Genomic DNA, 27,439 nt, shown 5'->3' on the forward strand with positions numbered 1-27,439 from the left:
GTATGTTTGTGTAGATGAACAGCATTATGGTCTCATATAGTAAAGCAATATAATTAGTTCTTTTCTTTGTGTATTTTGAATTGCCAAGTAAATATTTTAGTCCATTGTTATATGATTGAATGTAATATGCATGGGAGGCAATCTTGTCTGATATTTTAACCATACTGCCCAATTTTATAATATAATATACCTGAAAGTCATGGAGTCGAAATTTTCTTCCAATCTGTCATGGAATCATAGTCGCCAAGGTAGTCAGCTAACAATTACAGTGGCCACGTGTCACTTCCCGAGTGGCTGAAAACCAATGTTAACCATCATCATTTTATTTTTATTAAGACTATCATCATATATTTCTTCCACTTGTTAACCATCAACATTTTATCTTATAAATGACATTAATGTTTTCGTTATTTTGCGCCTTAGATTGAGACAATGAACAATGAAATGGAGGTTAGTGTCGTTGTTGTACTCATTGCTCATCTGGAATGTATGCAACAATTCATTTTGTTGTTATTCAGTATTTGTGCCTTGTTATTACGGCGTAATGAAAATAGGAGAAATCGAAGGCGGAGAGTATCCGGCAGTTTATTGACCAGGATGAGGGTTAGGGAGGTCAATTTCCATAGAATAGTTCATCTAAGTGATAGGGCTTGTATTGAGAATACAAGGATGGATAAAAGCTATTTCTATAAATTGTGTGAGATGGTGAAAACTATCGGGGGGCTGGCGCCGACTAGGCATATGGGAGTAGAAGAGATGGTCTCAATATTTCTTCACATTTTGGCCCATGATGTGAAGAATAGGGTAATAAAAAGGCAGTTCATGCGATCTGGTGAAACCATCAGTAGACAATTCTCCAAAGTGTTGCTTGCTGTCTTACGGTGTCATACTGTTTTATTTAAACGACCTGAACCAGTTGCGGAGAACTCGACTGATGATAGGTGGAAGTGGTTCAAGGTAAGTTATTGTTCTTTACGTTCCCTTACATTGTGTAATAGTTTTGTTGATGTCCCACTGTATTGGTCGTGTGGTATGTAATTTTTTATGTGGTTTATTATTATAATTGTTTGGGAGCACTAGATGGAACACACATCAAGGTGAATCCCCTGCAAGCTGACAAGGCTAGATACCGGACTAGGAAAGGTGAGATTGCAACCAACGTGCTGGGGGTTTGTTCCCAAGATGGACAGTTTATTTATGTTCTGCCTAGATGGGAGGGTTCCGCAGCAGACTCAAGGGTACTCAGAGATGTCATCTCTCGTCCGCATGGACTAAGGGTGTAACACCCCAAATTCTAACAATTGATAATAGCATAAATAATTTCAATAAATTTTGTAAATAACAGCGGAAGTTCAAAATAATCAAATTTGGAAAGTGTTACCGCCGCACTTGTACTATGGACAGGTGCAAGGCTAAATTTATTACATTAAAAATAAAACCAAAGACTAAAGTTTAAATAAAGGAAATATGTCTTATGCATTTATTTAAATCTCATAAAATTTCTAAACTTAGAAACTAGCTAGAAATATCATATCCGAGTCGTGATCCTCGCTGCCCACAGCTAGCCCCATCCTTTGCAACATGCTTCACTGAAAATCTGCTCCCCCGTGAAGGATCATTGCAGTTAAACAAACACAAAAGTCAGCAAAGCTAGTAATCCAAATCCGATATACAAAAAAATAAATAAATAAATAAATAAACAAAAAGAATGTAACTCATGATAATCCAATAAAATAATATAACTCAAAAAAATTCGAATCAAATGTCAACTTGTTATTAATTATATTAATATTTATTTAATCCATTTAGTCTATTTAGTGGGAAGAGAACCATGGTAGACCCGGGGAACCCTGCCAGTCTACCCTGTGACCCGGGAAACCCTGCCAGTCACAAACAAATCACTTTGGCCATAATCAATTCACATCTTCCTAGTGTGCACACCTCTTCCCAAAGTTGCTACTAGTATCCCGGGAAACCCTGCCAGACACCACTTTGGGAAGAACGGATATAATCTTTTTCACATCAGTTTCACATCGGAGGCATAAAGCCCAAAAATTGTGTTCATCACTTTGGGAGGTACCATCCCAAAGCTATCCTCCCACTATTATTATTATTATTATTATTTTATACAGACATAACAAAATTTCCAAATTTATTTTAAATATATGTAATATCTATTTTCTGCAGCAAACAATTAATTTCCAATTTACCAAAACATATATATATATTAGTGCCTCAATTTATAAAGTAAAGCACAGAATATAAAAAAAACAATTGAAACAAATTCATATAACTAATGTATTTGAAATATGTTCATCACGTAAATCGAAAAGCAGAATTGCAATATATGTAACTTGAAAGAAACGATTCAGATGGTAGATGGTGAACATACATCTAATTCAATTGAAAGTGACGCACAAAAATCGAGAAAGGAGATTTGTTTGTTTGTTTTTTGTTTTGTGAACTATATCATGTATAAAAGCAACGATAAGTATAATTCGAATTCAATTAAAGAATTGCACAGAAATCAAAAGAAATTTGCAACGAAGTGTAACTATGATATATGTTTAGGATCATAATTATCCTATCAAAATTCATATAAAATTAACCTAAGACTTATAAGGATTAGGATTACACATATCAAATTTCACATAAAATAAATATAATCTAAAAATACCTAGGGATTAGGATTACCTGGTCTCCGTTTTCACTAACTTTTAGAAGAAAAGAGTAATTTGGGGCAGAGAACCGGTTGATAAAAAAATATAAAGATTGAAAATAATTAAAATAAACTTTTTGGAGTGAGAAGAGAAAGAGAGTAGTAGAGGAGAGTGAATTGGTTTGGTTAGGCTAGGTCTCTATTTATAGTTGAAGTTTAGGGCTTATACATTACTGACTCAATGCTGACTCATCATATCTAAACAATTTATGTTTGTTGAGTCATCATATCTAAACAATTTATGTTTGTTAAGTCATCATATCTAAACAATTTATGTTTGTTGAGTCATCATATCTAAACAATTTATATTTGTTGACTCATCCTAATCCAATCAAACATTACCAATCAAATAATCAAACATTAAAGCATAATGATCAATCAAATAATAACAATTTATCACCCATTATTATTATTACTAATTTATAATTTGTTACTATTATTAATTTATTGTATTATAAATTACTATTATTTTTCTGGGATATTACAAAGGGTCCCGAAAGGTAAATATCAAAGTTTTTTATCATCAAGATTGGGTCACGGAATTAACTGTGTACATACATTGAGTTTAACATTATTTTGAATTGATATTAAATACGTTTCAGGTTACTATTACTTGTGTGATGCCGGTTACATGAATGGAGAAGGTTTCCTTACACCTTATCGAGGTCAGCGATATCATTTGAGCGACTGGAAACATGGTGCGCAGCCACGAACGGCTCGTGAATTCTTTAATATGAAGCACTCTTCCGCAAGGAATGTCATAGAACGATGCTTTGGAATGCTGAAGGGTCGTTGGGCGATTGTTAGATCTAAGTCATACTATCCGGTTAAAACTCAATGCCGCATTATTATCGCAAGTTGCTTACTTCATAATCATATAAGAAGAGAAATGACTGTGGATCCGCTGGATGAAGAACAGGTGGATCCAATGCAACCTGCCGAAGAGGATGTGGGAGGAAATGACTTCATTACCCACGTAGAGTCTTCTAATGCATGGACTACTTCGAGGGACCAAATGGCGGAACACATGTTTAACACTTGGAGGAGTCGTGTGTGATTTCGACATCATTAGTTTACTTTACCGTTATTTTTTTTTAGTGTTATATGCAGACTCAATGTCGCATTTGAAGAAACTTTTATTTGTGTTGTATCGTGTTGTACTAGATAACAAGCCACTTTATCGTTTTGTCAATTGTTGTAATGGTATTAGCATTCATTAACTGTTATTACAGGGTTATCCATTATCTACCATCACATTTTTATTTGGGTGTTGAACTTGACATTGGATTCACCAATTTTTTTTGCATAAATTTAACCAGTTATATAGCAGAGCTAGAAACACAAAGGACTATCCACGGCCGAAGAGAGTCAGCAATCAATTAAATGATGTAATCATACATGGACTGCCGAAGAGGATAAAGTGCTCGTTGAATGCCTCACCGATCTAGGTTTGTGTTGGAGGGGAGATAATGGTTTCAAGGTAGGCTTTTCCAATGTGGTAGAAAAGATTATGCATAGCAAGATTCCAGGTTGCTCTCTACGAGCTAACCCCCACATCACATCCAGAGTTAAATTGTTGAAAAAGCAATATAACGCCATCGCTGAAATGGTTGGACCTAATGGTGGGAGTGGTTTTGGCTGGAATGATGCCAAAAAAATGATAGATGTTGAGAGGGTAATCTTCGACGACTGGGCAAAGGTAGAAACCTCTAAACTATATATTCTTGTGTTATTGTACTTGTATGATTAATTGCCATTTACACTAAAATGTTTTCATTCATTACTTTTAATATTTTTTGTAGAAACACCCCAGTGCTAAAGGACTTTTCAACAAGCCATTCCCACACTATGATGCTTTGGGATCAATCTTTGGTAAGGATGTGGCCACAGAAGGTTTTGCGGTGGGCGCACAGGATGCTGTGAACGAATTAGAATGAGAGACAACCTTTTATGATGATAGTGGGACCCCATTCGATGAATATCTAGACCTGACTGGGGACTATATCCCAAGTCCACTTGATGAACCTCCCGTGCCTGATATTCCTACAGAAGAGGTTGTGCCCCAATCTCCCGTGTCAACTGTTCCGGGCAAAAAGGGTAAGAAAAGGACAAGGACTGAGGATCCTTTGGTTGATGTCATGAAAGATCTTAGTGACACATACCGAAAATCTACCAACAGCATTGATAAGTTGGTGTCCTGCTTTCAACATCAAGCTGATGGAAGCAGCAGAAGGATGTCAATTATGGATGAGCTGAAAAATTTTGATGAACTCACTGATCCTCAAATGGTTCATATAGCTTTGCAGTTGAGCAGGGACAGTACTATGACCGATGTGTTCATGCAATGCAATGATGGCCAACGAAAGTGCTTGTTGGCTGGGCTGTTGGCTAACTTTCAATGAAAATGAACACTTAAATATTTTTTGACCATGTTTGTGTTCTTGGATGGTAGCTGTGATACTGACATTTTTTTGGTGTCAATGATATTGATTTTTTGGTATGATGTAACTCTCACATTATTGGGTATAATGTTATACAACTGTAGAGTTGTCAGTCACAAGTGTAAGATGTTTGACTTTTGTGTGTGTAAGCACTGGTGTATTGTCTCCTGTATGAGATGTATTGATGTAAATCTATATAAAAAGCACTTATAAATCTATATAAATAGCGCTTATAAATCTTTGTCTATTTATTGTTTGTTCACTCAAGAAATGTTTGTCAAAGTGAGACTGAATGCAGGACTATTTCCAAGGTATGATTCATGATGATTAGGATGGCAGATTTGTGTCAACACACTTGAAAAGGATTTGAGTCCTAGCCTTGGGTTACAACATGTTCCTATTGTAAGTGTTTTGCCTGTCCTTGTTAGCAAAATCTTATTCATTCCTTTGATCTATCTTCTTAAGGGAGAGCTTTCTAGATACTGCTGATTTATATTGAATTTAGTTTTGCTTATTGGTCTTTGTATTTATTAACATTGATTGATTCCTATAATGAAACATGTTGTTAGGTTTCTATTGATTGAATCATTTCCAGAATCAACTCTAAATGAACAGGCTAGCAAACTACTGCTTGAAACTTATGAGGAGTATGCTAGACATCCCAGGTGAGTTACGCCAATGATGTTATATCTGTCAATTAATTTCTTGTATGGGAATTTTGAATATTTAATGTTAGACTTTGATTGCTTACTAAGTTTAACCCTGTTATGTAGTCTCGAGTAGCAAATGATTTTTTTTTTTAAATAACTGATTGTCTTTCTTTACATGCTTAAGTTCTGCTAGACAATGCTCTTTGGTGGTTTTGCAGGATCAGTTGGAGGGACTTGTGGTATGGCATTAGGAGTCCTTTTTTCTGTGTATATACTGTCTCATCTGACCCTGATTCTTTTGGTATTTGAACTGGTAATATGATGTATTAACAGCTGGCTCCATCAGCTGCTGCAGTGGCTAAAATATGACTTCAAATTCTTTTTGTAATTGCTTTCTCCTATTTATTTACTTCAAGCAGGTCAAAGTGCTATTGGACAAGGCTGAAGCTGTTTCTAAACTCTGGAATAATGCACCTGTTATTTACTTCAAGCAGGTCAAAGTGCTATTGGACAAGGCTCAAGCTAGTGATATGTAACATTGCCTAACAGCACAGATCCTTCCAGCACGGTCTGTTGAGTGTAGATTATATGAGATTGCAAGTATTCTACACCAAATCAAGCAAATGGAATAATGAATCAGATGCATACCCAAGTGACCGAAGATCATAGCAATGTTGGCTATTCAGAAATGCCTCAATGGCTTCGTGCTAGTTGTATTAGTCACCAATGCTGTTGAGATATGAGTATGAGTAGTGAATAAGATTATTTGGCTGTAGCTGTTTCGAATTTTGGCTGTAGCGATTTTGAATTTTGAACCATTCTAATGCATGGTTTTTACTTGGCTTAATTACGAGAGTTACAACCACTCATTGAATAAGATTAGTTTCTAATCTTAGAACCTTAATTATTTACCAAGCTGTTAATCAACTACTACTAAATTTTCAGCATTGATTGATTCCCATGTGAATTGTTCTGGCTCTTGTTGAATAATCTGGGCAAGATTTAAGTTGTGTATCATGTTTTAATCTTATACTAAACCATTCTTACTTCCCCATGAGGAAAATTGTGAAACTATAAATGGGAGGACACAAAGAAGAAAGAAACTATCTAAGGTGGCCTTTATATAAATGGGTATGCTTTTAATCATAGAACATTGATATTAATAAAGACCTTGTTTTCGGCTTGGGCATCTAATTTTTGTACCCTTCAATGGACAATAGTTTTGTGTAGACGTGTCCTAGTCCTGTTCATGCCAAGGTTCTATTTGGGACTACAATAACGTTTCAGGTTGGAGAAATTAATGCAGTGCTTGGTAACTTTATATGAATGTATAAACAAAATTGGTGTGCATCAATTTGGCATTTTCCACCAAAATAAGAAGGCATATAATAGCATGTGCATGAGTATTTATGCTCTGCTTGCCAATAGTGTTGATTTTTTGGGAGCTACTTTAGATACCATTGTGCATGTTAACTGTCTCTTGGTTGCATGTGAGAATCCTTTCGCCTACGCATAGTCATATATACAATAATGCATAGCTTTGATCCCCACATACTCACAAATTAGATACATAGTAAAAACAATTTGTTGGTGTACAAACATCAATTACATACCCTAAACTAAACCAAATTACATCAAAAATTACAGTCTTTTGGCAATACATGTGTGCCTGTATCTTCATGCTTAACAATTACATATTAATTACAGCAAAACATGTGCCATACCACAGGACACATCATCTATATATTATAAATAATGTCATGATAATACCAAACGTTATGACAGTGATCATATGTGAAAGGGCTAATAACTTTTCAAACTTCTCGTGCTTCACACAACTACGGCAATACGGTTCCTCAAACCACTGAAAGAAATGGCAGTCATCTGTGGTTCGGAAGTTATGACATCCAAAAAACTGTCTTCCTGGATTCCTTTTTGCGTGGGACATTCGCAATACAGCCAGCACTCCACAATAGCACATCTTCAACCTGGATCGGGATAAGGACGAAGAATGCCTCGAGTTCGTGCTATCACCGACACCTGTTCCAAACCCACATCCACCCATACTTCGTCCGTCCTCAAAGTTTGGTCAATTTCCAATAAGGTTGTCACACTTTTAGACTGCCTTGTGGGTTACTGAAACAGAGAAAGAGTCAATTACGGTTAGTAGTTCACATTATGGTCATATAAGGATAAATAAGATAAGAAATAAAGATATCCCACAAAAAGTTAGAATATTAAGATAAAAAAATATAAGAGAGCATAAATTGAGATAAAAAAAGTGTATGGCAGCATCCATCTAATCAAACACACTCATAATTTAATCTACAACTACACAACAAATGGGTATGTTGCCCATTTATTCAACAATAAAGTCTTCAAAGAAATTAATGGCTTGTCATTGAAATCTATGTTTCCTTAAAGTTTAAGAGATCTAGCATTAAGTAAGTTATATAAAAACGGAACTTATAGTTCAATTTCATTGATGCAGCTTTGCTCATGCAAAGTAGAATACTTATTATTCATGCTTAAATGCTATGTAAATTGCTATAGGGTTGATTACTCTTTAAGTTGTAAACTGTTACAAGATGCAAATTGTAACACACACATCATACCTTGTCGTACACTTGCCTTCATTAGTGGACGATTAACATCCAAAAAAACGTTTTTCAATTTTAAAAGAAAAATTGCAGTTAGAAACAAAATTGAAAAGAGTAAATGAGAATTCGTGGTCAAGATATTGTTCATTGATAATACTCTTAACTTTATTTCCCTATAAAGGCTTGGCAATTCAACCATGCCAAACAAAGTCTTCAATTTCCCTTTAAGAACTACTACCATAGAGCTGCTTAAGATCTATTACAACTAAACTGGTATGAATAGAGAGACAAATATATTGTGAATCAATTGAGAAACATAACTGGTCTGCTCTATTATTCATTGGAGGAATTACTTATTCAAGATTGCTTAGAATCGAAAAAACTTTTAAAATTAAATACAAGATTTAAAAACAAAGGTTACCTCAAAGTATAATTATGATTGGCAGCATTGATATGGTTATTCTGGTGTAGCAGATCTCAAAAATTGTGTTTTAACTTCCTATTATTATATTCGTGTTCAAAGTTGATGAAAGAAAAACCAATCTGAGTTAGTTACTGCATAAAGTTAAATAATTTTCTATCAAGACAATACAAAATCGTAATACTAATTTTCAATTCTCAATATAGTCAAAGAAAGAAATTGTTCACAACAAAGTTTTACTGCCCAAGCTAAGCTCGAATGATTATGCTGACCTCAGTTCAGCTATAGTAGGATATGCTCAGTTGATTAAACCAAACTCAGTCTACCTGTAGTACGATATGGATGAATATGCCTATTCAGTTTTACTATGCTGCCATTTATGGGCTATTCTAGTCATTTTTTTAATTCAGTGTTCAGTGCTCATTAAGGGAGAGTTCACAATTAGCTTATATCGTGCTTGGGGGCAAAGAGTAAGGGTTACAAAGTCAACCGATCAGAGATAGTATAGGTTCAATGTGTCTTAGGCTTGGCACTATTTAGCTTGGACAGTTACAGGGCCCTGGCATGGGGAACTCAGTTTGAGTTTTCCAAGCTTGAGCTCCCATTTATTAAGGATACCTTGGACTAATCTATGCTCATCCAGGAAGGTATAGCAGGAAGGTATAGCAATCAAAGACAACAAATAAGGTTTTCTGGATCAACAATCAAAGACAAGCCACAAGATTAAGCAGAAGAGAAACCAAACAAGGTATTAATAAAGCATTTTTACGTTAATACATTATGTTCATGTAATGAAAATACTCATCATCCAGTACCATAATAAATTTTTAGAACCAAGGCAACAAGAGCATATCAGTTTGAACAAAATAAATGTCAAATAGTTGCTAAGAATAAAAATATGTCATTGGTCTTTCAAAACAACAAATACCTGTGCAAGAATCCTTGATAGTGGCACAAAATAACACCCTTGCAAAGTTGGTCTATCAACCTCTGCAAACAAATCCACAAAATCAAAGAAAAATTAAAAAAAAAAAAATCATCTCGATAGCACACTTTAAATTGACAAAAAAAAATTACCCAGATGAAATTACATACTTAAAGGGCAAACACCCCATGGTAAAATATGAAGCAAGCAGAAAAATCCTAAAAAGAAAAACATATGGAGCCATTGAGGAGAAAAAAAAATTGTCAACGAAAATCGTACCTTTGTAAAGAAGAAGAAGAACTACTTCAAGCAAGAACGTTTCAGAAGAGAAGAAGAACATGTCGGACAATCTTTGTGAAGAAGAAGAACTAAGAGACGAGGTAAAATAAAATCAGTCGTCGTGGAAGTCGAACCCTAATATATGCGACAAATTAAACAACGCAGAACAACTGCGTCATCTCCAACCAAGATTAGTTTCTTAAACTTGCCAGTGATTGGAACCACATCCACGAAGGTAGAAGTGAAATTGGAACCACACACGGAGACGGAGACAAAGTGGGAGAGAGACAGAGATGGCAAACATAAACTGAGAAAGACGTTGTGGATATTGCCATTGGGTCAATAAGTTTGTAAAATAAAAGGGTTATTTAGTCAGAGGGTTATTTTGTAATTTTACTAAATTTATCCATCAATATTTTATCTTCAACCAAACACACATTCAAGAATTTCACATAATTTTCCTGGTAAATTTTTACTCAACCAAACAACTTTTTTTACATTTTCCTACCAAACTCACTTTCCAACCACTTTCCTATCAATTACATTTCTCTATTATTCAAAAAAATTCTCCTCAACCAAACGCCCCCTAAGAGTTTCAGTAGCAATTAGGCCTTTGACTTAATTGTATGGAGGCTACGAAGGGGGACAATTTATTTACTTTATTATCTTGCAAGATTTTTTCACACCTTTTCGTCGGTCAGGGTGTTAAATGAATCAGGACCTTTTGATCCAGCTCCTAAAAGTCTGAGCTTATATGTCTAAAATTGATGGTTGGAATTAAATTGGACTTGTATAAAAGCTCGTCAAATAAAAAGGCATTAGTCTCTAATTCAAAAGTCTGATCGTAGAGCATCTCAGGCTAGATTAGCATACTAACTTTTATTTATATTTTATATTTTTTATACTACTCACAGTGGCGGACCTAGGACATTTTCTTTATGTCTGCACAATTTTTTTATTTTTTATTTTAAAGATCATGATCATGATTCAATTTTTGCTTCCACTTCAAAAGTAAAGCTTTGGTGAATCAACTAGGGGTGTTCGCGGTCAAGATTGGTTCGATTTTGGAAGCAAAAATCATCTGATCCAATCCTTTCAGTTTGATCAGATAATCATCCATTTGGTTTGAATTTTTTTTAAATCTGATCCGATCCAATCCAATTTTTTTCGGTTTGGATTAGATCGGTTTTCGGTTTTTTGAAAATCCAAAAATTTATTTCATGATTATTGTGCAAATAACATCTTTCGTATATATTGGTTTTGTAAAAAAAAATGAAATACAAAAGTATTAGTAAACTATAATATAGTTTTTTTTTTTAGACAATGAGATATGAAGCTCTACAAACATAAAATTTTGTTGATGAGATGTGACTAGATTTTTTTTGGGTTTAGTTGATAGGTTAATGGGTCTTTGGTTTAGAAATTTTTAGGCTATGATTAGGGAAAAACCCAAGTAGGTAGAGAAAAATTAATATATTGGATCGATTTGGATTGGATCGATTTTCATCAATCCATCCAAAAACCGATCCATTCCAATTAAAATTTGCGAATTTTTTTGGTTATCGGTTATCTATTTTTCGGTTCGGTCACCGCGGTTTGAATTGGTTTGGATCGGTTTATGAACACCCCTAGAATCAACCAAAGTTTTAAGGAAATAATAGATAATGATAATTAAAAAAAATAAACACCACAAAAAGATATTTGTAAAATATAGTATAATTGTAAGAGTTAATCGATCAAAACCCCACCTTTGTCGGTGTCTATTTGATCCAAAGTTGGCCACTTTTGTTCCACACAAAAAAACGTGAAAAATCCCGTGAGATTTTCCTCCACTTGATGAAGATTGAATTTCAGGAATGTTATGTTTATTAAGATTTGGAGCTAATAAGATTTATATATATATAAAAAAAAAAGACAAAGCAATGGGCTAGGGTTTAAGCTTTAAGCTTTTAATTGTAGAGATTGGTTGGGTTGGACATGTTTTTATCTGTTTTCTTTAATCTTCCTTTTTCTTTTTTTTTCTTTTTTCTTTTACTTGACTTGAAGCACCCATCTCATGTGAAAAAAAAAAGTTTTCTCCAACTTTGTGACTTGAAGCACACATTAGTCTAATTGAGGTGGTAAATACCTCTTGAAAAAGTTCAGGTATTATCTTATCCAAGAGGGGATAGTTTTCACAATTGTCAACTCTAGAAACACATTAGTTGAACAAAGTTGCAGATAGCAGAAAATAAATATTTCTAGACTTGGTGAAGTTCATGTTTAGTTATTCATTCTTGCCAATGTCATTCTGGGGAGATGCCTAAAAGAAGGCTATATACCTTATTAACTTGGTTTCATCAAAGTATGTTGTAAAGACACTTATTGAATTAAGGAAAAGGAGTAAGCCCAGTTCCAACCATATTTGAATTTAGGGTGCTCTGGCACAAGTCTTACAACAGCGGTCAAATAAAATGAAATCTTATACAGGAATGTGCATGTCTTTTGGCTACCCTAAGAGAATCGGGAATTGTATCTTATTTAGTCCAAAGTTTAAGATGGTCTTAGCGAACACTCATGCAAATTTCTTAAAGGAGGGACTATATGGAAAATTATAAGCCATGAGTAAGGTTATTCTTGATGAGGCTTATCTCAAATCAAGAATTTACAGAATCTCTAGAAGCTCCATCGTCTGTTCTCTTTATTGTTCAAAAAGGGGAAAAATATACCTCTAGATGAACAAACACGAGAATCATAATTGGCAATTCAACATGATAATATACAAGTGAAACTAGTATAAATATTAGTATCATATGTAGAAGAATAATATTAAGGATTTATTAACACGTAATATGTGGATTATCAAGAAATTGAATATCCACCTTCTGACCTAAACTTGGATCTACCTATAAATACACTAGGTCTAGTGCGATACATTCATAGTGGGATAGAACCTTATAAAACCTTCAAGTTATCTCTTGTTGAGTTACATTGATCCCACTAGGTATGATAATACACTAGAAGATGTTGTTGATCAAGTGTTACTCAAAGCTAGGAACTATGAGGTATAATAAAGACACCAAGAGGGGTTAAGACCCACTAGGTGTATGAGGACCTACAAGGCAAAAACATGATAGACAGGAAAGTGAAAACCTTCGCAGCTAGTTTGGAGGCAAAAAATCACACCTAATAAAAGGTGTAGATTAAGAAAAAATCTTTAGTAAGATGCCCTGCTTAAGTCTATCTAAATTCTCTTAGTTGCTGCTACAAGTCTCAATTATGAGATTTTATTTTGGGAGATGGATGTCTAAATAACATTTCTGAATGAAAATTTAGAAGGTGATATCTATATGCAACAACCAAAAATGGTTTATAGCTAATGGGCAGGAACATAGGGTATGCAAATTGTGAAAGTCCATTTTACAGAATTAAGCAAGCATCCATGTTGTGGAATATCAGTTTTGATCAAGTTATAAAAAAAATGATTTTGAGAAAACCTTGATGAATCGTGTGTATTTGTATGTAAAGGATCCAAGGGAAGGCAGTAACTTTTTTTGGTACTTTATGTAGATGATATGCTCCTTATTAGAAATAATGTGAAGGTAATGTCAAGCATAAAGAGTTGGCTGAGTAAGTGTTTTGATATAAAAGTCCCCGGGAAGCCAATTATATTCTTGGTTTAAACTCTTATGAGATCAAAAGAATAAGTTGTTGGCATCACCTTAGGCTACTTATATTGACAAAACTCTTGCCAAAATTCCACGTGGGAAATTCTAAGAGGGGAATAATATCTCTCAGATATGGAATTCATCTTCCCAAGGAATAACCTCTAAAGACTCTTGAGAAAGAATAATGCACGAGTAAGATACTTTATGCTTTGGCAATAGGTAATCTCATGAATACCAAGTTGTGCATTAAACTAGACATCTGCCACACAGTGGGAGTAGTGAGACTATACCATTATGATCCTAGAAGAACACTATATTGTTGTTAAGGATGTACTTATAAGTATCTTTGGAGAATAAGATATTATAAGCTGGTATATTCTGGTAGGAGTCTTGAAAAGATGAGTGTTTATAGATTCAATTTTTCAAGTGGATATTGACTCAAGAAAATCAACATCGAGCTATGAGATTTACACTAAGAAGTGGATCTTACAGACCCAATTACTAAGAGTTTGCCTGAACTTGTGTTTGAAATGCATGTTACTTCCTTGGGTCTTAAGAGGATCTCATACTTGCATTAGGCGAGTGAGAGATATTGTGTTCATTGTGCTCTTGGAATAAGAACATGAAACAATGTGATCATTTTTTGAACTTTACAAATGAGGTATTGTTCATTATTTTGTTCACACAATTTACAAACATTAAGGTCCAGATCAATTGTGGAGTATATGATCATTTGGATACGTTCATAGAGGACATGATCATAGGTTCTCACGATTGATTAATTGGTTCATAGTTGTTAAGTAAAGTTGGGTGCTTTATTTAGAGTGCAATATTTTATGAAATGGTTTTGTCCGAAACATTGTAAAATATTGGGTTGAATTAGCATTCACATTTAAAGGATTAAGGAGAGATTTGATTAAGGTTGTTTTTTTGTCATAAGGTATCAAATCTGCAGTTAACTATAGTTATATAATTGCTCTTAATCCTGAGTTTATTATAAATACGTAATTGAATAGTTTTCATTCTTTGATTTACCAACAGGTGATGCCTGATCTATTGACTGCCAATAACTCGATATTTCGAAAGTGAAATTATTTGATTATCAGTATTTATAAGATACACAACTTAGAATTTATAGGATATGTCCCATTGATATGTTTTGGTACTTGGATATTGAAGACACTAGCCAGTGCATATAATCCATTAGAGAAACTATCATAGTCAACGGAATCAATAATTGATTGAGTAATAGAAAACTAATCAATAAATCATTGACATTCTACAAAGGGGCAATGCATATTCATGTTATATGTATTATTAATCTTGGAGTTCAAGTTCGGGCTTTTAGTGGAGTAGCACCGAATCAGATAATCATTTATTGATTATCAAGAGCCTTGATTAATAATAGCTGGTAGAACCCCATGCTAGCTCAAGATAAGGAAAGTGGCATTTTCAGTTGATGATGACTAGTGAGTTACATGGTCTTAGGCTTTAGGCTCAAGTTTGTACTCAAGAGCAAGTAAGAGATTGTTGGGTTTATGCTCTTTCACTTAAAACCCTATTGGGCTCAGTGTGTAAGAAAAGCCCAAGAAGCCTGGAGCCCAAGCACACTAGGGTTCTTGGAACCCATATATATTCTTCTCTTTTAGCCTTCAGCTTAAGGTGTTCTGTTATTACTATTGCTGAGGTAAGGTCATCTCTCTGAAAGTGAGATAATGCGCACACAAATCTTATTCCCCCTTGAGATATAGTCTGGAAGATCTGTCACTAGATAGCCTCAAGGAGATTGTTCGTGTTGCGATGTTGAGGAGATCAATTCGTGAATGAGAATCATACACAAGGAGATTCTAAACGAGATCTGGCATCAAGAGGTAAATTTGAAACATGATGATCCGTCACATTCCAAACCACAACGGTCTAAACGCTTCTGCATATCCAATTGTGCCTACAACTGGTATTTACAGGTAGATCCGAGTTTAGGTTAGAAAGTGGATCTTCAATTTCTTGTTAACAAATTCTTGATATTGTTATTCTACATGTGATACTAATATTTCTACTAGTTCTTGTATATTATCATGTTGAATTGCCAATTATGGTTCCTGTGTTTGTTTATTTGTATATATAATGTTTTAATTTACTAGATATGTAAGTCATTAGATATAAGAAAATAAATGGTCAAGATTAAGTATAAGATTTCTTATTCTTATATTGGTGTAAGAATAACCTACACCATCTCTATATATAATAGATGGGACTAATCTTGTATGTTTTGGTTTCAAACCAGAATCTGGAAGGCAGAACCCAGTGTTTTAAAACCCGGCTCGGACCGGCCGGGTCGACCCGGTGGGTTCCCCGGTCCGAGCGGGTAGTTGGATCGGTTATGCAGTCAGCCCGGATTGGACTGGTTAACCCGGCCGAAACCCGGCGACCCGGTGACCCGGTTGACTCGGGTTAAACCGGTTTTTCCTTTTTTTTTTTTTTTTTTTGGTAAATTTTTTTTATGTTGATAAGAACTCTTGAATTAAATCATATTCATATTTTATGATGAATATGATTAAAAGTAAGGTGAAAATAATAAGGTATTTTAGATTAGTGTAGTTCGTTTATGTAATTTAGTTGCATCTTATAATGATCTCATGAAGTTAAGTGGTGATAAACACTGATGGTCTCATGATCTCATCTCAACGGTGGACACTTTTTTTCTTATAGTGTATATTTTATGCATACTACTTGTTATCATGATTTAATTTATCCGTATCATGTCAAGCACAAAAAGTGCATTTAACTTATATTGCATGGTTTAATCCAATATTAGGATACGGTCTAGAGCTAGAAGCTTAGAAGTATATAATATTTGCTATCATTGAAAACCAATTTATTTCTTGAAGCTCATTGATAGTTTTCTTATATGAATTTTTATTAATATAAGTAATATTTTTATATTTTTAATATGTGAACAGTCAACCCGGTTGAACCAGTGACCCAGTACCTCGGCCGGTTCGATGACCGGTCCGAGTTTTAAAACACTGGCAGAACCCATCCTCGTGTGCCTGCCGGCGGTTATGTACATGTGACTCATCTTCAATGAAGATTTTGAAAGAGACTTGAACACCGCACCAATTATTTTGCTAGCATGATTCTAAACCACTTGACGTGATACTACATTGCAAGATTTCCAACCATAATACCCATAATAATTATCAATGTGATGTTCATAATAATTTTCAATCTACATTGCGAAATATAGTATTTGAGATCATAATGATTTCCATTAGGAGTGATCTATTAGAAATGGAATTGAATAATTTGCTTGAGATTATAAGATCAAATCTCGGTATGTCATTATTGTATATAAAAAAATTAATAATTAAGCTCGTAAAATTATCATTAAAGAGAGATATGGGTATAAGCTTTAACTCCATACAATATACATATTATAATTAAAAATTAGGGGAATGTTATTCTACCTACTATTTTTTCTGTCTACCTTTGCTTATCATATTCCAACATCATTAGATCAGAATCTCAATAGGAGACAGAAAGATACAGATTTGTTGAGATTCTGATCTAACGGTGTTAGAAGGTGGTAGACAAAGGTAGGCAGAAAAAATAGTAGGTAGAATAATCTATCCCTTAAAATTAATTCAAAACATCAAGTTACTTAACTTAAAATATAGAAGATTGAACAACTCTTAAAATTAATATTTTCTACGAATGAAGTCTTAAGCTATGTAGCACCGATATCGACACAGAACACGTGACACGATACGACACGACACTCCGACACGTTAATTCTAAAAAATGTTAGATTTTGACACGTTAGAACACGTTTTGATATTAAATAATATTTTTAGTTTATGTTGTATATATTATATTTAATATTCAATAATTTAACAAAAAAATAAAACTAAACTTATAATATTTATCAATTTTGCAAAGAAACATAAGATATCTCAAATATTTATATTAAACTCAATAAAATGGTAATTGTAATCGAACGAATCTAATAATTGGAACTAAAAACTCAATGCAATGCAATCTTTGAATATTTTTTTGAATTTCTATAACGCGTGTTGGAGTGTCAGAGAGTGTCGGGAAGTGTCGAACACGACACGTCAGAGTTTTTGAAGTGTCGGTGCTTCATAGGTATTAAGGGTAACTGATCTCTTTGATGTAATTTAAAAAAAAAATCTAAAACAATATATTTTTAAATACAATAATAATATTAATCTAATGGAGTGAATCTCATACCTTATCCATATTATTTATTTTTATTTTTATTTTTGTAAATTTATCCATATTATTAGTCCAGCTCGTCTCTCGTATACGCGAGTCGCGACTACTACATGTCGGAAACGGAAAATGTTAGAAAATTATTTTTTTTTTAAATTAGACCGTGTTTATTTTTTTTCCCCCATATAAATATGAAGTGACACATGACCCGTATGAGAAACTTGCATGGATCGGGTATAAGACTTATAGTATTAGATTGATATTATCTTCATAAACTGCATTATGTAAAAAAAAATTTAAAAAAAAAAATTGCTTCAGTCTCATGATATCTTATCTCGATCTTTATGATCGAAAGTAATTGTTAAGTGGGCAATTAGATATTCCATTTCCCATTTTTCTCATTCCTCCAATTGGATTATAATAGATGTCTCTTTATCTTCCAAAAATAAATAAATAATAGATGTCTCTTTTATAATCATATCATATCACATTTCTTTTCTAGTGTTGTCACAATGTGGTTTCCAAACATATCCGACACTCCTACACATTATTAATTATGGGTGGCTCCTACAAATTCATTCAAACATAATTATTTTTTGTTACTTAATTATTGGTCCTTAGGTGGGCATATTGTTTGATTTCTGATGCTCACTGTTGCAACCATTAATAATTATATGAATGGGTCGACAAATAGACATCAATGGGTCAAAGCTTTAATAATTTTTCCCAGTTCAATTATATGAATCTTATCTTAGCATAATTATATGAATCTTATCTTTATGTACATAATTTATTATATAGTGGTTTACAGTAGCAACAAGCTATAGCAACCCCTCCTAGTATTATATAGTGCACCATGTAATTGCCTATATAAAGGTCCCTTCTTCACCTTTCAAAGTCATTCTGTGTCTTCCACTGCTTTAATTGCTTCTTCTTCTCTCACTTTAGCCAAATAAGTGAACCCAAAAAAAAAAAAGGGTCACTTTTTCTTCATAGTAAAAAGTTACTAAGAATGTCTTCCTTAGTGCCAGAGAGTGTATTTGAATTAGGAATTGAGTTCTCTGAGGCCAACAATGTGCTTCTCATGTCTCTTATGGAAGAAACACAAGAAGATGAGTACTATGGCGATGATAGACTTGTGAGTATGATTCAGTCATTAGAGGCAGAGATAAGTGTCCCTGTATTGGGTCAAATGTATGAGATGGGACACGTGGATGATCAAGGTTGCTCCACATCATCACTCAGTGGCCCTGATCATTGGGTTGATATTGCGTTGGTCTCTTCCTTACCCTTTGATGAGATGAATCCATGGATCCCTTGTGGAGATGAGATGGAGCATGTAGCAATGGAATATGAAGATGGAAATGACATTGATGATTTTCATTTGTGTTATGGAGTTTTCTTGGAGCAACAACATAGAGAGACTTATATGTCACAAGGAGCCAGTGATGCAGTATTCTGAAATTAATTAATAGTAATATTGTATAAAGAAACATAAGCAATCACAATAATGTTTAATTAAGTAGAGTTTACCAGGCCTTTTATTTTTATCTTTTGTTTACATGTAATTAATTACCTAGCTCAAAATCAGAATGGATTTTCCTTGGTTCCTGAGTAGTGTTTGTTTTCTTTTTCTTTTTTTAAATAAAAAAATTACAATGAGAACATAAATGTTTGAATCTATGACATTTTACAAATGAGTTTATCATCTATCATTTAACATGATCACAAAATTTTTCCTACACATATAATATTTTGTGGGGCCCGCAGCAAAAAAAAAAAAAAAAAAACTTCGGCACGCAAAACGAATCTCTATAACATAACACAATCATTTTTCCTACAACATAACTCTTATAAAACCCTTTACAAATTATATAAACGTCTTCTTCTGCATCGGCCATACTAGTTCAATTTATTGGGCCATATATAAAGGATTACATTCTTATATTCTTCATATGTCGAACAAGGAGTTGGCTATACCACACACGATTGAACCTGGTCAAAAAGTTATTTGTGTCTATTTTGGAGTGGGTGTTGTTGGATGATGTCTCCGAAATATTTTTGTGGGATCCTTTGCAGGATGGAGAATCTGATGCTAGTTGTCTTGATTGGCATAGACAAATATGAGGGAACTTGCAAAGTACTCTTATACTTAAGTTAGTATGTGAGCTATGAGCTTGAGTCAAGATGAATTAGATGATCATATTTGGATTTTAAGCCTTCGTTATATAGTGGTTGGTTGTTCTACTTATGTCGCCTTAATATGGTTGCATTGGTCCTCATTGGTGGGTAGAAGTGGCTTTTGCAAGTTATCTCGTGTGCGAGATGTCTATTTGTGGGCTAAGCCTTATAGGTGTAGCTAGAACCAAATGTCTACCCCTCAACCATTGACTATTAAGGTGGTTGTAAAGCCATGAGCTACTACGTCATGTGGTTGTAGAGTCCAAAGTTGTTGATGTCGTCTTGCTATGTGTCTGCAAGATGACATTGACGTGGGATGGACGCATTTCCTTAGCCTTTAAGCCCTAACCGTTGGGTCTTTTGGGACATTCATGAATTTGGCCTTATATCCCGCATGGGATAGGTCCAGATCAATTCCTAAAATGAGACTCTCACGCATGAGGTGAATATGTTTATCTCACATATAATGGGGCCCACAATGACCAAACAATTATGGTTCATCATGAGAGAATCTTCCAACATATTTATATCTCTTTTTAGTCATTGAAGAGTCACCTTCTACACACCGTTTCGAGAGTTATTATGCCGTTGAATCCTCACCACAATTGAAGCCACTATGTGCCTATAAGGCTATAACATGGCTCCTTGATTCTCAGTCTTTGCTTGAGACACTATTCATAGTGACTCTCTATTGAGTTTAGGTCAATACCTCTTGTCTCATAAATATCTATTACATTGAGATACTACACCACATGTAAGGAAAAAAGATCATATTCCAACACTCTAAAGGTGTGCATGACAACCATTTTGTTCCTGGCAACAATTCTTTTCTATTTCTGTTCCTTGGAACAGTTTTTGAGAAAAAAAAATGTGTTTGATAACATGCTCTATTTTTATTCTGAGAATGAGAATTGCTTTAATAACACAACAAATAATATAATAAAAAATAATTCCTATTAAGCATAATTTTTTTTCGGATCTTCACTTTCTTTTCCATATGGAGGTGGCGGCGGTGGCAGTGTGGTGGTGGTAATGGTGGCGATGGCGGTGGTGGTACTGACGGCAGTGGCTGCGGCGATGGTAGTGGTAATGGTGACGGTGGTAGCGGCGGTGGTGGTGGTTGGTGGCGTGGTAGTAGTGGCATGGTGGCAGTGGCGATGGTAATGGTGATGGCATGGCGGCAACGTGGTGGTGATAATGGTGGCGGCAGTGGTGGTAGTGGTGGTGATGGCAGTGGCTGCGACAATGATGGTGGTAATGGTGGTGGTGATAGTGGTGGCGGTGGTGATGGCAGTGGCTGCGATGATGACGGTGGTGGCGTGGTAGTGGTGGTGGTGACAGCAGTAGCTGCGATGGTGGTCGTCGTGGTGGCGGCATGGTGGTGGTGGTGACAACAGTAGCTGCTATGGTGGTGGTGACGGTGGTAATGGTGGTGATGACGGTGGCATGGTGAAGGTGGTGGTGGTGGGGACAGCAGTAGCTGCGATGGTGGTGGTAGCGGTGGTAATAGTGGTGATGACGATGGCATGTGGAGGTGGTGGCGATGACATCGTGGTGGTGGTGGTGGTGGTGGTTGTGACGACGACGACATTGGTGGTACAACAGCGGAGACGACGATGGTGGCGGTGGTCGTGTTGGGATGATGATGGTGGTGATGGTGATGATAGTAGAGAGTGATTGAGAAAAATAAGTGTTTCTCATTTTGTGCCCGGGAATAAAAAAACAAAAATTTTGTGATTCTTTTTTCTGTTTTCCAGCATAAAAATTAAATCGGTTCATCTCGGGAACAAAAAAAATAAATCAGTTTTACCAAATGAGTTTTCTATCCATTTCTGTTCCTGGTAACATAAATTAAAAAAAAAAATTCCGAGATGGTTGTCATGCATATCCTAATAGTTCACTCCTCATCACTAATTAATTCTTATATTATTTATAGCTTTCTTAAGTAATTTTTGTTCCTCTCGAGAAAATAGAAGTAATCAAAACTAATTTTGCAACAGACCCTTTGAAAGCACTTTTAAAAAGAAAGAATATACTTTTTATGGGTAGAAGAAACAATATGCTTTTCTAAATAAGAATCGAATATAATCGTTGTGAATATAAGCAGATCCGTGTACTGCTCTTAAGCATATATCACGATGACTCAGATATCCACTTCTAAAGGGCTACAAAAAAGTTATATTGGCAGTCCTATTGCCTATTGGGCAAATAAAATTATTTATATTGACTGATTATTTCAATAAACTTGACCAGAATCCTTTTAAAAAAAATATATTTGATATGTTTTATATATTTGAGTTGATATTATATACTTGAGTATCTTAACAATTTAATGTGCCAGTACAATTGACATTAAACGTCATGCAGAACATATCAAAATAGGAACAGTGACCAAAGTCTACTGTTTCCCATTTTATTTTCCTAAACGCCATGCTAACAGTGTTATTTTCCAATATGCCACAGGAGCAAGTTCGCTGAGCAGTGTAGCGAACTCGGTGTACTGATGTGTCACGTTTCTGATGGACACCAAGGTCGCTAGTGTCAGTAGCGAACTCTAGAGCAATTAATGCTGACACAAAGCACAAGTTCGCTGCATATGGCAGCCAACTAGATGTGAAATAGATGCCGAACTATGTGCCTTTCAGAATTTTTATTTTATTGCACGGATTTCGAGAAAAACATTTATATTTCACATTGAATCATGCTATTCTTTGATATGTGTGCAACTTTCGTTTGTGTGCTTGAAATCTGATCATTACTAATAAAATTATTTATTAGTTCAACTCAATTCACGCCATTATCGATTTGTTGCATATACTGGTTACGTTGTTTTCGGCTTTTGCGCACAAGATGAATTTTTGGGACAGTGACCAGAAGAATTTTGCATGACATCATATTCAAAACAAACAAATAAATAAAATATCAACTTAAATAATAATGCAGTATGAATATTATTACTGAATGTACTCGTCAATTTTAAAATATTATCCGGCCAATATATTTATTGACCAACAATAATATTCTTTCAAAAATATACAAAATCGAAACACAGGCTGCATATATTTTTCTTGTATTATTAAATAAAAACAAAATCCAAACCAAAAATAAACCAAAAAATAGCATAATAAATTCATGCATGTAAAAATCAGCACCCAAATAATATCAATGTATAATATAAAATGATTCAACAAAGTGGTTGTTACACGTATGTTCTGCTGTAACCACTGTAACTATTGCGGCATTGCTGCCATAGCCTTTGACGTTGCGTCTTCGCTTTGCCTGCTATATAGCCTATTTTCCTACTTGCAACGAAAGTTGCACACATAATCAAACAATAGCATGATTCAATGAGAAATATGCATGTTTTCCTCGAAAGCCGCGCAACAAAAAGGAACAAGTAAATTGATCAGATTTCAAAATTTTGGAAGTCGATAGTTCGCTATGTCCTTCAGCGAACTATGTGCATATGAGACACTTGTCACATCTAGTTCACTGTATGTGGCAGCGAACTTGTTCTTTGTGTCAGCATTAATTGCTTCAGAGTTCGCTACTGGCACCAGCGACCTTGGTGTCCATCAGAAACGTGACACATCAGCACACCGAGTTCGCTACACTGCCCAGCGAACTTGCTCCCGTGGCATATTGGAAAATAACACTGTTGGCGTGGCGTTTAGGGAAATAAAATGGGGAACAGTGGCACTTTGGTCACTGTTCCTATCAAAATAAAGGTAAATGATATGATAACGCAAATTAATATTAGCGCTAAAAAAAAATTTATAACAAAAATAAAGGAATGGTATTGTGATCAAATATGATTTATATGAAATGCTCATAGACATTTACAAAAATACAAGGAATAATGATTTATAATGAATAACCAATATATATATATAAAAGAAATGATTCCTATAGTTATGGCATAAATCATTATCATTGCTATGCCTGAGAAATAAAATTAGTTTATGTCTTCTTTTTTTCTCTCAAATGTCTGTGTCTGAGGTAGGGGTGTTCGCGGTCTGGATTGGATCGGTTTTGGAAGCAAAAACTATCCGATCCAATTTCTTCAGTTTGATCGTGTAATCATTCATTCGATTTGAATTTTTTTTCAAATCCGTTCCGATCCAATTCAATTTTTTTCGGTTTGGATTGGATCGATTTTCGGTTTTTTGAAAATTCTAAAATTAGTTTCATGACTATTGTGCAAATAACATCTTTGTTATATATTGGCTTTGTAAATTTATTTATTTTTTGAAATACAAAAGCATTAGTAAACGATAATATAATTATTTTTTTGGGCAATTTTTTAAATACAAAAGCATTAGTAATCGATAATATAATTATTTTTTTGGGCAATGAGATATGAAGCTTTACACAGATAAAATTTTGTTGATGGGATGTGAGTCATGTGACTAGATTTTTTCTTGGGTTTAGTTGATGGGTTAATGAGTCTTGGATTTAAAAAATGTTGGGTTATGATTGGAGAAATACCTAAGTAGGTAGAGAGAAATTAATATATAGGATCAGTTTTCATCAACCCATCCGAAAATTGATCCAATCCAATTAAAATTTGCGGTTTTTTTTCGGTTTTCAGTTTTTCGATTTTCGGTTTATTCGGTTATCGGTTTTTCGGTTCGGTCACCGCGGTTTGAATCGGTTTGGATTGGTTGATGAACACCCCTAGTCTGAGGTTGCCAAAATTGCAGAAATCATTTTCATATATATGAGAAATATTATATTTATAATTTTTTTCGTCTACAAACTCTTACAAATAAATTTTAACCGTTAATTTTTATCAATCTGACGGTTATAATTTATAGGATCACACTTATTAATTAATTATTAATTCTCAATAAATTATAACTGTCAGATTGACAAAAATCAATGGTTAAGATTTGGTTGTAAGAATTTCTAAATAAAAAAAGTTGTAAATATAACATTCTCATATATATATATATATATATATATATATATATATATATATATGTGGAAAAAAATATTTCTACAACCACTTTAGATAAGGTTATCTACAGCTACCTAAAATTACGTCGTTTTGATTAATGAAAGGTGTTTATGTGATTTTAGGTGAATTAATGAAGGGTGTTTCAGTAAAATGCATATGATAAAAAAATAACAAAATTACGGACCCTTCATTAGTTTACCTAAACATACATAAACACTCTTCATTAATCAAAACGGCGTAGTTTTTGGGGTAGCTGTAGATAAAGTGGCTGTAGAAAAGTTTATCTATATATATATATATATATATATATATATATATATATATATATATATATATATATATGAGCTTATCATTTCTCAAGCTGCCGGAGACAACTTTATCTCCGACTACTAAATCATAACCGTACAAAGATTGATCAATAGTGATAAAGGAAGAGAGAGAAAAAAAGAATCATAATCATTCAAAGGTGAATCAATTAATATAAGAAAATAAATAAACAAAACGACGTAGTTTTGGAGTGGCCGGAAATAAACTTATCTCAAGCTGCTTGAGAAATGTTTTTCCATATATATATATATATATATATATACTCTGATATTTTTGTGAAAGCTCTAAAAATAATTATTTGGTTACATTTTCATTATAGTTTAAAAGAAAGGAATTCTAATTGCATAATGCGGCGAAAGCACTAAGCCAAAAAAAAAAATATGCAAAGCATAGATCTTGGTAGAAGACTAAAGAGAACATGAGTGGCATAATTACAGTAGCAACAATATATCTATAATCATGTTTCTTGTTACAATGACTTTTGAGTTTTGACTTGTTTATATTCTTCTAAGTGGAATGCAGAGTCACCCTTTGCAATAATGTAATGGTAGAAGAAACACTGGCTTCAGACCTATAATTTAAAGATTAGCATTGGTTGTCAACATTCAATTCATAAGATAAAAAATATGCTTAATTAAGTCCCCAATGATGTATGTTTGCCAAAAGGCGTTTGAGTTGGCCCATAAAGGGTGCATATAACATGTCGGTTCATCCACCACCCATTATTTTAAAGTGATATATATTCAAGGCATCCAATCTAAATCTAATTGATTAAATCCCGCAAAAAAATGTAGTAGTGGGAACATCAAAATGTGAGTTGGGTGGTCACAAACATGGGTATCAAGCTCTTGTTAGTTTAATTGGGTCCACTTGCTTTCATGCCTTATCTATTCATTTGAGGCATATCTTTTGGTTACCTACATACACAATGTAAAAGTTGGCCATAATCTTAGAGAGCCCCACAAACCAGATTTTATGTACCTTCAATTTAAAAATAAGATGATACGGAGATTTATCAATGGAAGTGGCACCATTTTTTTCTGAATTGGAGCCTTATCTAAAATTAAAGAATTTAAAGTGGAGAAAAGATAACCTCCACTATGCAAGTTACTGTAAAATAAATTTGGAAGCAAACCGAGTTTTTGAGCCTACTTTCAAAAGCAGAGCAGGGTGGACTGACTTATTGATGGAAAGGCAGGGTGGGCGAGCCGCCTACTTTTTCACCTCTACCCGTAGTATCAAAAGACCTATCTATCAACTTACCCTTTCCTAAGTTTATGTGTTATAATTTTAGTTTACTATATATATATATATATATATATATATATATATATATATATATATATAGCATGACTAGAAATTTATACCTCCTCCATTTTTGTATTGGAAAAAAAATCATGTCACTCATTTTAATATCTCATCAGGAAACACCTTCACAACTGGAATATTAAAAATCTCTTCCCATTTATTACCAACAAGACAACCCGTAAACACATATCCCAGAGCCCCAGCCTTCAAAGCCTTAATAGTCTAACACATAAATAAGTAAGGAGAAAGACTAACAGAAGGCTCTTCGAGAGACAATATCAACTTCTTCCCCCCCAGCAATCAATCATTGCGTAGTTTTTAGACAACCAATCCATACCCAAAATCAAATTAACAGTGGCCAAGGGTAAAACAATCAGATCCACCGTGTAACCCTGCCTTCATACTTAAACTTTACATCTTTACAAATGAATGAAGAATCATGCACTTCCCCAGTGCGGTAGTAATATACATAGAGGGAATCATCTTTGTCACGATTAAATTAAACCCTTTAACAACATAGTCTGCAACAAAAGAATGTGTCGCTCCAAAATCAAACAATACAGAGAAATCATGATTAGCAATTAAATTATACTTGTAACCAAATTCGGAGCCTTATGAAATTGTTGAAGATTCGTATTATAACAGCCTGCCCAATATTACTATTACAATTCTGAGCATAGTGGCCAGTTTTGCCACACTTGAAGCATGCATTCGGAGCAGAACCACATGGACCTCTATGATACTTCTT

At 34.2% G+C, this 27,439-nt stretch overlaps 1 protein-coding gene across 1 annotated transcript; it reads left to right on the forward strand.

The window, feature by feature from the left end:
* The first annotated feature begins 18,844 nt into the window (after window positions 1-18,844).
* On the forward strand, window positions 18,845-19,452 carry LOC133297110 (uncharacterized). The gene has a single exon (XM_061496176.1). It carries the CDS (start codon window positions 18,928-18,930, stop codon window positions 19,375-19,377), a length of 450 nt encoding a protein of 149 aa, XP_061352160.1. The 5' UTR covers window positions 18,845-18,927; the 3' UTR covers window positions 19,378-19,452.
* The last annotated feature ends 7,987 nt before the right edge of the window (window positions 19,453-27,439 follow it).

Source organism: Gastrolobium bilobum, unplaced genomic scaffold (genome assembly GCF_033153095.1).
Source record: "Gastrolobium bilobum isolate Gb01-03AN ecotype WA unplaced genomic scaffold, APGP_CSIRO_Gbil_v1 utg44018, whole genome shotgun sequence".
NCBI classification, from domain to species: domain Eukaryota; kingdom Viridiplantae; phylum Streptophyta; class Magnoliopsida; order Fabales; family Fabaceae; genus Gastrolobium; species Gastrolobium bilobum.